Here is a 15,198-nt window from a genome sequence, read left to right on the forward strand (position 1 = left end):
CAAAGCTTTTATTATTTATTCTGGTCTGTGGAACAATTTTAATATAGATTTTCTGATAGAGTTGTGTAATCACAGTTTATCTTTTAAGCGTTTACCAAAAAAGTCACTAGAACTGGAATTTAGAGCTAATAGTATAGTGTAATATATTTTTCACCAAACATAGGAATTTAGCATTTCAAATAATCTCTGCATGTTTTTGGGACATGATTTTATTAATATTTGAACATATAACAAACTTTCATTAAAAGTTTTATTTCCCTTCTACCTATCAACCAACAGTTCTAATACTGAAAATGTTGTAATCTTGTCTTGCAAGAAAAGCAGATGCTTAAAAAGTTCAGACAAAAGTAAAACTATGAAAGCACAGAATTTCTACTGATTTCTTTTCCCAGCAGGCAGCTTTTCTGTGCTCTTTTTATTGTATCGTATAGGTTAGAATATACTTTTTGAATGGTTAAATGTGAAAAATATACCATCATAAAACTATTCCCATTGTGGCCTTTTAAAAGCAGCTTACATCTTGAGTGTCCTATTTAAAACTGAGTATATTGTACTTGTAGTTTGTTTTGTTTTCATATGTGTGGAAATAGTTTTATTAGAGCCTTGAAATAATATCTATATGAGAGAATTATATTGTTATAGGTTGATCAGGTGCTTGTGTTGAGATGAAGTTATGAAAGGATGCCTAAGTCACATCTAGCTGATGTTCTGAAGGTGTAAGTGAAATGTTTAGTTCCTGAGCTTTCAGGTATGAAGAGAGGGATCAAAAGCTGGAAGTCATAAAGTTCTTCAAAGCTGAATCAGAATCAAATCCTAGGTTTGAGATTAGGGTTCAGGTAGTTTCAGCGGCCTGGCTGTATCACTCTTCCTGGAGGAGAACGATTGCCCAGCAGAAAATTCACCAGTGGCCATCTGTGCAGTGTGGTAGCTAATGTTGCTTTTGTTCGTAATTGTTCTGCCTAACAGTCAAATGATGAAACCCATAATTAGTGTTACATTTAAATCTGGTATTTCCAATTTTTCATATGCAGGTTTTGATTAAATCCTGCTAGTTTTTGTGTGTAGTTTCTGAGGTGTAGTATTTTCTTTACATTCTCAAAATAAAACCTCTTCATTCAGTGTTTCATCATTTCACATCCCTGTTACTGCAACAGTTTATCCTGCTCTGCCCACAGCTATCTGCAAGGGTAGAAAGACAATCACGTCTGTTCTACATAAAACAAGCTTTAGACATCTGCATTTATGCCTGTTTGACACACTTACATAAGCTTGTATAAATGCCTGTTTGCTATGTATCCATGTGTGTATATAATAATGTATGTGTATAGACATACGTGCATGTGTATACATATATATGTGTATATCTATAAATGTCTGTGTAGTAAATGTTTTCATTTAAATGTTCAGATGTGTAGAAACTGTTGCAGATTTTTGTAAGTCATTGCAGAGAGTATGTATAATTTAAAAGCATTTTCCTACTAGCTCAAATTTGCTAGAGGCTTACAATCACTAGAACCACTTTTGTTAAAGTAATTCTGATGAATATGTATTAATGATGAAATGTCCTTGTTATTTTTTATTTTGTTTTCTTATTTGTTACTCTTTTTGTTACCTGCAGACTAGTAAGTGATGACTTTACTTGCTCTTCCATCTACTAGAGGAAAGGATGTTTTTTTGAGAACTGACATTTGAGGACATCACTATAAGACTTCTTTAGCAAGGATCCTTCCCTTATTGTTTACATGGTCAACATTTTTACATAGCCAGTTTTTACTCAATTAAGGCATACCACATTGATTTTTTGCTTTATTGTAGTTTCTTCATTAAAATTCTGAGCAACATTAGTCAGATGGTTTGTAATCAGTCGTCAGAACATTAAAACATACCAAGTCAAGAGCTATCTTTCATACCGTCATGATGTGAACTAGGTGTGTTATGGAAAAATAGCCCTTTAGGACTATTCAGAATGCAAGGACAAAATTAATTTCTCTGAGGCATGAAGTTTTATTCAGGCCAGTTTTGAGTGTGGAGGAATGGGAGAGGGGAAGATAGAGCATCACAATAACTCTATTGGGATTAGCTGCCCTGTAACCATAGCAGCGCTGAGCCAAAATCTGTGATGCTGCTCTGGCCTGCTGGCTTTTCTGGTGACCTGAGGATATTCATGCAAATGCCCTTGGCCGCCTAAACAGTGTTGATCAGTATGGGACCTGTACTGGCTCTGCAGAGTGGCATGTTCACTGCAACATGGTAGAACCTTTATCTGAACAAATGCTAAAGGGTGTTTCTCCCTTCTTGAAATACCCAGGCCTTTCCACAGAAATGAAGTGGGCTGGATCCCAGGGCACATTTGGTCAGGTTTTGCTCAGTGTACCAAAAAAAGTGTAGATGCTTCTGTTTCTTAATCATAATTGGTCCTAAAAACAGTTCAGCCACTATGACAAGAAGCTTTTCCTGAGCTGATAAACTGTGCTGAAGTCAAAGTAGCATGCCTGAGCTGATTCATCAAAAGTTCAGATTCTCCATAGATAATCAAGAATACACTTGAATGATTTAAAACACAGTGTTGAATTATTCAGAACTTCTGAGTCTCCCGGCAAGACAGGTTTCATGCTGCATCAAACCCAACACTGAAATGAGCTCCTGTGAATGCGATGATTCATAGACATAGGCTTTATTTCGAGTTCAGGCAGGGCAACTTTAAACAGTTGTCTAATCTAAACAAATGTATAAATACAGGTCTTAGATCATCACCCAGTAATTCTTCCATCAGACTAGCTGCTTCTGTTGGCAGGAGAACATGTTTTTGGAAGCTTTTGTCATCAATAGCAGTAGAATTTGCAAAAGATTGTCAAGACTGACTCAGTGAAATACTTCTATTTCACTGCTTGGGGGAGAGTGAGAACAATATAAAGATTTATATTTCTGAGTGTAGTTTCTTACTATTGTCACTGCCCCAGAATGTTCTGCACCATTCAGCTCAAGAACGAAAAATGATCATTTTTCTTACCTAGTTGCCTCAATTATGTCTTTATACAAGTCTTGGTTAGAAGCAATGAATAGAGTATAATAGAAAAAGAAATAAAAATAGTTCTTTGTTTTCCTAAACAATGCAAATATCCTAAAAGGATAGCCAAATACTGATCTTGCTGACATAGTGAAATATTTTGCTTTCAGTGTAGCTAATCAGTCAAAACCCCAGTGGCATTAAAAGACCCAGCTCCTGAGATTACCCAAGATTGAGAAGAATCCCTTTGGAAAGTCCAGGAGAGTTTGCAAAAAACAAAGATCCAAGAAGCAGTCAGCAAGCTCTCAGTCCACGCCCTCCCCTACCTCCTTCCCTCCCAATTTTGACCACAGTCTGAATTAGTTATTGGTACAATACTGTATAGTATGCAGTTACAGTCCATTTTTAAGGCATTCTGTGCTACTCACTCTGTTCAGAATCTCATGATTTTTTGCATGTAAAGAAGCTATGAATTTCAATGATTGGCTAAATTTTTTTATTTGTTTATAAATTTATACTTTTTACTAGCTTCCTGCTTTTAAATCTGTTCATCAGTTATTGTAACTTTTCTTTGTAATCTCCTCTGGGTTTGTTTTTTTCCTGAAAACTTGATGTTTCAGGATCAGCACTGATGGCTAAATGAAGGGTTGACCATTTTTTAAGCATAATGAAAGACCAATGTGTGTATTACATCTTTCTCCCCTACAGTCTTGCCCTCCATCAGCCAGTGTCTCAGGAAGAAAGTTTGGAACAGCCTATGCAGTTTTTTTACCTAGCTAATGTGATTCTAAAAAATACTGTGGTATAAACCAAGACTGGCTGGTCCAGAGTGTGCTAGTGAAGCTGCAACTGTACTTGTGGTTTCTGCTGTTGTGCCTCCTAACCAATCTCTTCAACTCATTTCCAAACTGTGCAGATCAATACCTGGTTAGATCCCAGAAGTCTTCTGGGTAGTTAGATTGTGGCGGTTGAAAGCTGGGCAGCTTTTACCTGCTGCTACATGAATCGTTAGTTGTGAAACATTTTACTTAGCCTGGAATAAGTTTTGCTTGTTCACCAGGGCATGTTTGAAGGGGGAGACGACCAAACTAGTAGTTGTGAAGGTCTAGAAATACATGTTAACGAGCAAAATTAATGAAAAGGAAGAAGTGGTATGTTCCTCTTTCTGTTGGTAGTCTGACGATTATGGCAATGCTTGCTGTCAGAAGAAAACACAGTGGATACGCTGCAGTAAGGCTCTTGGGGATCACAAAAATGCATAATGTGCCACTGAGGTGGTTTTCCCTATGCACTGGAAGAACTGGTTATCCCTGGGAGAGCACCCTGGGAAGCATCATCATCCTTTGTTCTAAGAGGTGGCACATATGGCTCAGGCATAAAAGTCCTTTTGTGTTTTTATACTCTTCCTCACACTGTGTGAGACTCTATTTTCCCCAGTATTTAAGGTGACTGAAACATGCTTCATGTGTACAAACATTTTCCTGGGTCTCATTTTACCAGTAGTAATACACAGAGAAGTGGCTGTACCATTTAGTTTTGGATTGAAATCGTGGCATGGGTGTCAACCTCCATTACATCTGGCTTGGAGCAGTTGATGTAGTCTGAATAGTTTCAGACTGAGGCTTTCTAAAAGTCATACTTGTGTACGCTGCCCCTGTGGAGTGCCTTCTACATTCTGTGCTCAGTGCCATGGTGCTTTGCCACTGAGGAAGGCACAAATACACGCTGTAAACAACCATTTTCCCTAATAGAGGATTGAGAGGGAAAAGTGCCTTCTAGCTGGGTGTTTGGAAAGCCCCTCAGCGTCCCTTGTTTATTTATCTGTATATCATCCTGTAGCCTACAACCACATATGGCAGTCAACGCCCTCTTGAATGTGGTCCAGATATTTTGTGCTGTCTGCACAACTGTGTCTGACTGGCCTTTTACAGATTCGGTAGTGTCTGTGCCCCAAGTTTATTAGTTCTTGCAGGTTCAAGGTATCTAGAGCTTAACAGTCTAGGTGTCTTTCAGGCATCACCCTTGGTGTCACCTGCAAGGTGTTAGCCGCAGACTCTAGGGACAATTGTAGAGCTGTCAGTTATTGTGAGTATTTGTGACCTGTTTGTGGTCTCTAGTGGCAATTTTTTTTTTCCCCTTGGGTTTGTTTTTTGTGTGTATGTTTTTGTCTGTTTATGAAAAACAAGAAATTGTGCACTGGAATAAAAATTAACTTAAAGCAGTGGGCTTGCATTAAGCACAGGGAAGAGCATGAGTGCCTCCTACCTGTTGGTTCATATAAAGCTTTCTGTCACCTTTTTTTGTCAATGATTTTTAAATTAATTTTAAATACCAATTTTGACTTAAAGCTTTGATGTCTTGTGGGGTTTTTTCTGCTTTGTGCATGAGTCCTGTCCCTCTGTGTAAATGTGGCAGCCACTATCAGTGGCCCTTCAGCTGATAGAGCTGGAAATTTTCATATGGTTCATTCTCAGAAAAGGTTGCTTTAATTTTTTTATCATTGCCGACTAGGCTGGCAGGGAATATCAGAATTGTCTATGGTTTGCCTAACACTATCTTAAGGCAGAGGGAGGGGAAGAAGATGGAGGATCTAATGATATCTGGAAAAGCAGTCTACGTTAAAAGAGCTGTTTAATCAACATACATCCAAAAACATCTTCAGAGATCTTAAAATTGGTCGTTTTGCATATAATTCACCTGCCCTTTTCTGATTTCAAAAGTAAAAAATTCTATTCCCTTTTGTTTTCTTTGCTCATATTTTTAGGGACTGTGACGAAGGAACATGCAAAGACAAATCTAACATTTTGTATGCTTGGGCAAGAAATGCTCCACCCACCAGGCTACCCAAAGGTATTGTGCCCTTAGTGTGAAGTTCTTGTGTGTAGGGGCAAGGGAGAGAAGAGAATGTGGAAGTAAGAACCCAGCATATCTAGGAACCTCCTATAATTTTGTCTAGTTGATGGAAACTGTATAAACATCAACCCCATAAACTATGAATATATTATGCTAGCTAATATACTTGGGGTTTTTGTCATGCTATTTGCCTTAACATTATGGGTTTCAGAAAGGGAGAAAAAAGGCCAAGGGAGAGATAATGGTCATAATATAATGTTTTTTTTTATATAGCATTAATCTTGCATTTCCTACTATATGTTATTGGAAGGGTACTATTTGTATATCTTTCAGTAGCACACAAACTGCATTAAAATATTTTAGTGTGTTTGGGAAATGGCAAACAAGTTCAATCTAAACATTGAATTTTTTCTCTATTCTATGTATAGTTGACAATTTTATGTGCTTTTCATTTCTTGATGCTTTGATGTAGTTGAGCAACGTGTTTACACACCTATTTCCTTGTATAATAGATGACTCTGCTGAATTTAGCCAAAATTCTTTAAGCTACTTGGAGTGGTATGTCTGGATGACAGAAAAAAGTGGTTCTTTTTAATAACCACTAAGGGTCCTAGAAATATCTACTATCTGTATAGCCTCAGTCTGAAAATACCTTGAATTCTAAAAATGTGTTCTTTTGTCTTTTATTGCCTCTTTTCATAACCAGGAGCAGTGCACAGTATCATAAAGAGGTTTATTTTTTAATAATCCATTTACACACTTATCAGCACGAGTGTTATTTGATTTGGTTATCAGAATGGCGAGTTAAAAAAAATGTTGCTTGGAGCATTCTGTGGAAGCCTGGTATTTACTTTGCTGTTAAACCCCAGCTAGTAATAATTTTCTTGTCTCTAAGCAGTCCTTAAATACAAGGTTTGGGGGGTACGTTCATAATGATGTTACATTTGTGCATGAAGAGGCTTCAGCCCCATTTATAAGTAGGTGTTACTGTTTAATCTAGTGGGATACACTGACCAAATAGGAAGAAATTGCTTTAGAGAAGTTCCTTTTGGTGATGGTGATATTTGCAATTTCATTGTTTCAAATTTCAAATTCCTGTTTTCTTCTGTGATTGTGCTTACTTCTGTCAACAAGAAGCATAGCTTCATAATTGCCACAAGATTTTTTTTGCATACAGTATTAATTCACATCTGAAAATATTTTACTACAGATCTTTTTATCTTTCATTCTCAGTGTCAGCATTAATCGGTTTGTATCATTCACAATTTGTATGAGAAATAAAAGTTCTACCAAATCCTACAAGGATGGCAAAACTTGTTTTTTAATTTTTTTTTAATATAGTTGTGTATATACATCAAATCTGTACTCATATTCTTGGATTGAGAGAATATCTGTTCATTAAGTAAGTCCTAGCTGCTTTTTCTAGTTGGGAACATGTGTTGTGATGGTGGTTTTCCCCGTTTTCAGCACAATGTTTTCTTCACTGATGTCTCAAGTGAAATTTTCCACCCCTTCACTCTTAGCCATTACAGTGAATTGTTTTTTTAGATATAGTCAGCAGTGGTGAACCATCTTACATTTTACTGTTTCTGAAAACAATGCATTTTCCTTCTCCTAGGTGTTGGATTCAGAGTTGGAGGAGAAACAGGTGGCAGATTTTTTGTGCTCCAGGTACACTATGGGGATATTAGTGCATTTAGAGGTATGTATTTTGGAGATCTGTTCTATAAGTTTTATTTAGATTGCCCGTAGAAAATAATTTTGTAGCTAGTGCCATTCACAAAGATGAGTGGGCATATTTGTAATAAAGTTTGTGTATTAACTTGACTTCTTTATAAACTTGCTTTATCTCTTCAAATGTTTGAAAGTGATTAGATTTTTTTTCCTCAACAAATCTAGAACAAATGACTTAAAATAGTGAAGAACCAGATTCATAATTGTAAGTGTGGGGAGAAACTTGTTTTCCCCTCTATAATTCAGTGTTTTCTTTAAGAAAGTTGAAACAAGTATCCATGAACACTTAACTTGAGTAGGTGACTTGAGTCACCTTACTTGAGTAGCTGGTGAGAAGGATGACATACACTGGCTAGTCAATTACAGTATCTGTGTTTGGAAAGAGTTGTAACTAGTGGAGACAGTGTTCTTTTTTTTTTGTTGTTTGTTTGTTTTTTAAAGATGAAACACTCATTTCAAGCATGACAGTATGCTTATTGTTGTCAGTGAGTGTTTCACAGAATCACAGAATGGATGGGGTTGGAAGGGACCTCCAGAGGTCATCTGGTCCAACACCCCTGCTCAGGCAGGGCCACCTACAGCTGGGTGCCCAGGACCACGTCCACATGGCTTTTGGGTATCTCCGAGGATGGAGACTCCACAACCTCTTTGGGCAACCTGTGCCAGTGCTTGGTCACCTTCACAGTGAAAAAGTGTTTCCTGATGTTCAGAGGGAACCTCCTGTGTTTCAGTTTGTCTCCATTGCCTCTGGTCCTGTCGCTGGGCACTGCTGAGAAGAACCTGGTTCCACCTTCTTTGCACCCTCCCTTCAGGTATTTTTTTACAAGGATAAGATCTGCCCCCAGTCCTTCTCTTCTCCAGGCTGAACAGTCCCAGCTCTCTCAGCCCTTCCTCAGAGAAGGGATGCTGCAGACCCTTCATCATCTTCGTGGCCCTGTCTTGGACTCTCTCCATTATGTCCATGTCTCTCTTGTACTGGGAAGCCCAGCAGTGGACACAGTACTCCAGGTGTGGCCTCACCAGTGCTGAGTAGAGGGGAAGGATCACCTCCCCTGACCTGCTGGCCATACTTTGGCTAAAGCAGCTGAGGATACCATTAGCCCTCTTTGCAGCAAGGGCACATTGCTGGCTCATGGTCAATTTGGTGTCCATGAGGGCCCTCAAGGCCTTTTCTGCCAAGCTGCTTACATGCTGGGTGGCCCCCAGCATGTACTGGTGGCTGGGGTTGTTCTTCCCCAGGCGCAGGACTATGCACTCTGTTCCCCTTGTTGAACTTAATGAGGTTCCTGTCAGCCCGTTTTTGAGTCAGTTGAGGTCCCTCTCTGTTGAGGGCAGCATGACCCTCTGCCATATCAGCCACTCCACTGAGGCTGGTGTCATCAGAAATCTTGCTGAGGGTACACTTTGTCCCATTATCCTGCTCATTAATGAAGATGTTGAACAGGACTGGACCCACTATTGACTCCTGGGGCATACTGCTAGTTACCATCCTCCAACTACACTCAACTCCACTGATCCACCACTTTCTGGGCCCAACCTTTCAGCCAGTTTTCAGTCCATCCCCCTGTCGTCTCATCCACCCCATGCATAATAAGCTTGGGTTAATGAAATTTGGATTTCATGAATGCATATTGAGATATTTGTGATCTGAGATTTTTTGGGACAAGTTTAATAGATTATTTTCTTTATTTGTATCTTCATGTTGTACTTCATTCTTTAAAACTGAAATGCATTGTTTAACATTTGAGATGCACGGATTCTTATTTTTACTGTGTGAATCATGTTCTGTGTGGAGTTTTTGGGATAGCCTCTCTCTGGCCTTCAAGAACAAAAAACCTGTGGGTCATCATTCACTTGAAACTTGGCTGCAATACAGTACTGTGTAGGATTTAAATGAGAATGTGAAGATCCTCATGGGCTAGATGATAATCAAAATGTTGGACTTGAAAGCAGAAAAGGGAAAGTAAGCTGAATAATAGCAAAAAATTAAGGGAGGAATATGCATTACACCAACTTCTCCCAAGTAACTAGTGATAGGACAAGAGGAAATGGCCTCAAGTTGTGCTAGGGGAGGTTTAGATTGGATATTAGGAAAAATTTCTTCACTGAGAGGGTGGTCAGGCATTGGAACAGGCTGCCCAGGGAGGTGGTGGAGTCACCATCTCTGGAAGTGTTCAAAAAACGTGTGGATGTGGTGCTCTAGGACATGGTTTAGGGGACATGGTGGCACTGGATTAATGGTTGGACTTGATGATCTTGAAGGTCCTTTCCAACCTTAGTGATTCTGTGATTCTGTAGATAGTTTGAGCTATGCCCATGGCCTCTGAATCCTTCTGTGGTACCATTGCAAATGATCCACAGGCTGTACTTGGTTTTGAACAGAGAAGTTACACTGTAGCTGGCAACTTCCCAGTGCCCTGCAGCCTCTCTTCTGTACACCTCTGGAAAGGTTTGGGCAGTACTCATGTAGAATTTTCCGCAGCACTGTCTGAAGCTGAAGGTATGGTTTCTACCATGACATGAAGATATATTGTAGCATAATGGCAATAATGGTAACTGAGGAGGAGGATGAAGGGATAAACGGAGTGTGCCAGCACAGTTTAAATGGAGCACATATGCAAATGTGCACAACTGAAGTTGAAAGAATTTATTTTCATGAGACAGTTCAGATGTCTCAGCCCATGAGATTCTTTGCCTGCTAAAATCACAAATAATTATGTTACAAACTTCTAAAGAGAGCATGTTAGTTGAGACCCTGCTCTTCATTGTCATGTGGGGACACTGGGGGTTCTCACTGTTCATTTTCACTCTTAAGTATAATTTATGTGTATGTAGTTGTTAAAAAAAAAAGAAACAAATGAGATCAGTAACCTCCATTGCACATTAGTTGAGGATGTGTTCAGAAATTTTTATTAGTAAATTAACTTGGTAGTCAAAGCTTCTGCTCAAAAAATCCACTCACCCACTTAGAAAAACTATAGTGGATTAAGTTAGCACCTGAAATTAAAACTTAATTTCACACCAACACCCCCCACTGCAACAGACTTCCTTATTTTTGCCTAGAATATTTGTGCAGGACTTACAATATCAATGTCATAGATATAAGCCTGCAAAATTATGGAAGTTTAAAGTGTAAACTGATAGGACTATAATTTAGGAGATGATACTAGGGTCATGTACTGTTTCAACAATTAAGGAGTATGACAGAATGCCCTCTCTTTTACCTCAGTGCCTTTTACATGGTAGTCCTATGTCTTATTTTTAAAGTGAAACATCATCTATCTTTTTGGCCATTTTTGTGAGAAAAAAGTATTTTTAATGTAGTGTGCCTTTGAAAATCCCAATAGACAAAAATACAATTTAAATCTCCTAATAATTTAGATGTCCTAAACATTGCTTTTGTTGTTCAAGGATATTCAGTGCATAACCTTTGACTAGTTTTACAGGCAAACTTAGGAATGATATAAAGGGAGGGGTTTTGTGTGAATGAGATTTCTGTTGATAACTGTGGCTTGTCAAACTATAAGAATGTAGTCATTACAGTTTGTATGTAAGCACATGCAGTTGTTGAAATTCAGAACAGAGGACAAATGATGAAATACACTTGGTTAACTTGTTATGCTTTCAGTAGCGCATCAAAGATTCAGAAGCACTGTTCAGAGTTACAAGTCATTGCAAATATAAAATATTTGGCTTGAGGTAGTAATTATTTATGTATTAGCACCCAATTCTGTTTCCTGTCAATTGTCATAGTTAGTGTCAAAAAAAGTCATAGTTAAAATATCAACTGTCATTTTCAACTATTTGTAAAAAGGATATTTCTTCATTTCATTAAACGGTTATTAAAGTAATTCTGCTTTCCTCCCTCCTTAGCTATAATCCAGAGCTAAGTATTCATATTTAGATATACACTTTATGCTCATATATCAAAATAAAACTTATTGTATCTTGTCTAAAATAAACGTAATATAAAAAATAAGCTGGAAAATCAAAAAATAGGGTGTATCTGCCAAGAACCATCTTAGAAAAATAGGAATTGCTGTATTTGACTTTCTTCACTTTTATATTGCAAAAGTAAAAATTATTTTGGTTTGGAGTTATGGTATATAGTAGACACAGTTACATAACAAGTAAAAAATTGTCAGAAATTTGTATGTCTTTTTTGTATATTTATAAGTGTTTAGGGTTCAGATTCAATTAAAAATAAATCCAGCCATCTTTAAATCTGTAAAGGGACCCAGTCAACTTTCAGTTTGGGCTGTAGGGATATGCAGTGCAGTTGTCGCACTGTTCTTGATTTATTCTTCCATGTAAGTGCCTTCAGATCTGATTTCTAAAAATTTGTGGGTTTTTTTCCAATCTCTGATTTCTAAAAATTTGTGGGTTTTTTTCCAATCTCTATAATTTTTTTTTTCCTGCCCTCCCTATAAGACTAGTTGTTTCTAACTCACCATACTGTTATCTTAGTCCTTTCTATCACATGTGAGAATATAGACATTATCCCCCAGAATCAAAGTAATTAAAAGTTATCAACAATAATCTCTTTTATCTTGTTATGTATGAAAGGTAATTGCATTCTGTCATTTTCTATGTGTGTAACTGTTGCACTTTTTGAAGCAATTAGTAATTTTTGTCAGTATGTTTGGAGCAAACTTTTGGGGAATTCTTTAATTTTTGTTTAACCTTTGCTCCTTTCTCACTCCCTTTCTTGTTCCCTCTTTTTTCTTGTACCAGGCATGCATAATATTTGCATTCTCACCTCCTTCTCCTAAACCCCACTTCTTTACTGAGAATAGATTATTTCTTCCTGCTGTCATTCCCTACAAGAATTATGTTACCGACATTACATATAATATCACAGACGTACCTGCTTTTGTAAGGGGCTGAGGGGTTCTTAGTGTTGGTTTTGATTTTGTTTTATTTGACTGGTGAGAGTAACTAGTTTTGGCCACCAAGCCAGAGGATGTCTTAAAAATAATCGTTTTCATCATAAAGATGTGAATTGTAAAGCTGTCACTTTGAGTTCTAATCTTACTTGAACATTGGATTCAGTGTGCTTCTCTTTGATAACATGAAGGATTAACATTGGTCTCCTGAATAAAATTTTGCATATTCCCAGCCATTCATGTCTATGCTATATTATGATATCCTTTCAGCAAATCAGTCATCTGTGACCTTTGCAAGGTATTTGTTAAAAAATTTATACTGGGTCAGGATCTACAATTGTTTGTCTCTTTTCTATTTGGAAAGTAAGTTGCGAAAATGGCACTGGCGAGTCTGTGCTTGCATTTTGTTTTTCACAAACTGAGTAAAGGTAGAGTTCATTCTACATGTTACTAGAATTTTAAAAATAATTTTGCTGAATTGATTTTGGATGAGTGAACAGATCAGCAAGAGCAAGCACCTTGACTCCCATGAAAAAAAACAAATTCAGCTAGTGTTCTTTATGTATCAAATATTAGGTATCAATATTGAATACAACCTACTGAACCTGTCTCTTTCTTTCCACAAGATCAAGTTCATTTTTGTGCTGCAAGTCTCTGTCTTTTTAAATATAACTTGTACAAAGTTAGTTCCCAGTGGGCGTTAGCTTTGGAATTGCCTTGCTCAGAGGTTGTGCGCCAGCTTTGGGGCTACTTCTTATCTTTCTGAGACCATATGTGGAGATTCTGGTACAAATCAAAGGGCTGACTTTGAAATAACAAGGGGTTTGGAGCTTCATAAAAAGCACTAATCTGTTACAGTGAAAGCTTTTAAGTATTCTAGTAGCCTTGTATGAATGCTATACTGTTCCTATTAAATAGTAGAAATAGAGCAATGAAGGAGATGAATAAACAGTTTGAACAGTGTTCTCTATAGAGTGTTTATTTTTATAATTCTGAGTAAAAAACCCACAGAATTTTAAGTATCTAGGAAGCCCTCTAAGTCTCAACTTCTATGGCAGATTATCATACACATAACTAAAGAGTTCAGGATTGTAGATCTGGATAGACAGACTGGCAGGAAGCTGTCAGACTTGCCCTGGAAGTTTTATTAAAATTAGCCTACAGAAAAACAGTATTTCTGTTTAGGATAGTTTCGCTTCTCCTCATTTATGAGCGCTTCATTTGATAAACTGTGAGTATTTCTAGTATTTGAGATATTTCTCCTAGAAAACATGATTATCAGGAATAGCATAGGTGATTCTTTTTAACTAATTTAAGCATTTATTGGCAGTTAAAACTTGGAATTGCCATTACAAATTTGTCATGTACAGTTTTTAAACCAAAGGTATTTAAAATCTGAAGCCAACGTTAGGCTTTAACACATACCATTGATTTTTTTTGACATAGGTAAATAAAAGCAGGAAATATTTAGTATGGTTGTACTATATTTGCACACCACACAAAAAGCAGTCCTAAGCCAGCTTCTAGTTTCATTTGAGTTGGAAAATCTGCATGGATGGTTGGCTTTCATTTGAACCTGTTTCTGAGTTACAAAAATGCATTTTCCAGTCGTGCCACATGACAAATAGTAACTAGTAACTTCGTCCCAGAGCAGAAACAAAGAAATCAAATTGTTAGGTAAGCTGGACTGACAGACTGGAAAGGAGATTTTGTTTGGTTTGTGCATTGTTCACGGATATTTTTGCATAGGTCACACAGTGAAGCTCGAAAAGAGGTTGCAGTGGAAAAAAAAAGGTTCATCAGCATTGAGTGTTTCAGGATGTGAGCTGTACGGGCGGAGGAGCAAGGAAACTGCATTTCCAGCATACCTCTGTAGTTGTTAGAAAAATGTTTAGATCAGTCGTGGCTAAATAGGACTAGAGACAAAATTATAACACACTGTAGGAATTTCTTAAAAATCTAGACCAGTGTATCCATCCATTATTTTACTCTTGACACAGCACTGCAGATTAGATTCTTGTGCCAGAAGCTGATTTATTTTTCTCCCGACACTGATTAATATGATTGCCTTTGCAACCAGGAGCAAAAATAACTTTCCCACTGTCCTCAATTTATTTTGAAATTTCTTGATTTAGGTGAAAATACGAATGATAATTTTTTCAATACTCTGAAAATTTAAATAGTATGAAAACGGTTTAATATGGGCAGACTGAAATATATTGGAGTTGTTTCCCACCTCCTGCCATGTCTTTTGTAAAAGAGACACTATGACATAGTAAGGGTTAGAGTTTTCAAACGTGACATGTTTGGTGTATGACAGGTTTGGTTTTATTGTTTTGGGATAGTTTTTCAGCGGTGTTTAAAAACAGGATGGTAGTGTTTTCATCACCTCTCTGCCATACCCTGCAAATGACTTACCATGTGTTGAATGTATTTATGGAAACATTTTTTTTCCCATTTTTAAGAAGTAACTTTAAAAAAGCATTTGAAGACTATATTTTAAATGTATTTGAAAGCTGTACTTCAAATTGGAGAATTTTTATTTTAAATTTTGGATTAATTTTTCAGTGTCTACTATTTTTCTGTGCAAACATGCATTTTTGCATAAAAATTATTATATGAATGGATGTTATTATACTGAAAATCTCTTATTTTCTACAATATATTGTTTATTTGGCTCTTTTGTAGAACAGAGAAAATGTGGGTGATACAGCAGGA

General features: G+C 37.2%; 1 protein-coding gene across 4 annotated transcripts in view; it reads left to right on the forward strand.

The window, feature by feature from the left end:
• Positions 1–15,198, forward strand: part of PAM (peptidylglycine alpha-amidating monooxygenase) — a 78,863-nt gene that overhangs the window by 16,892 nt on the left and 46,773 nt on the right. For all 4 annotated transcript variants that reach the window (XM_010285259.1, XM_010285260.1, XM_010285261.1 and 1 more), the window contains exons 5-6: positions 5,772–5,857; positions 7,479–7,562. In XM_010285259.1, coding sequence (XP_010283561.1) covers positions 5,772–5,857; positions 7,479–7,562 — 170 coding nt within the window. The remainder of the gene's footprint in view (positions 1–5,771; positions 5,858–7,478; positions 7,563–15,198) is intronic.

This window comes from Phaethon lepturus, unplaced genomic scaffold (assembly GCF_000687285.1).
Source record: "Phaethon lepturus isolate BGI_N335 unplaced genomic scaffold, ASM68728v1 scaffold574, whole genome shotgun sequence".
Lineage (NCBI taxonomy): Eukaryota > Metazoa > Chordata > Aves > Phaethontiformes > Phaethontidae > Phaethon > Phaethon lepturus.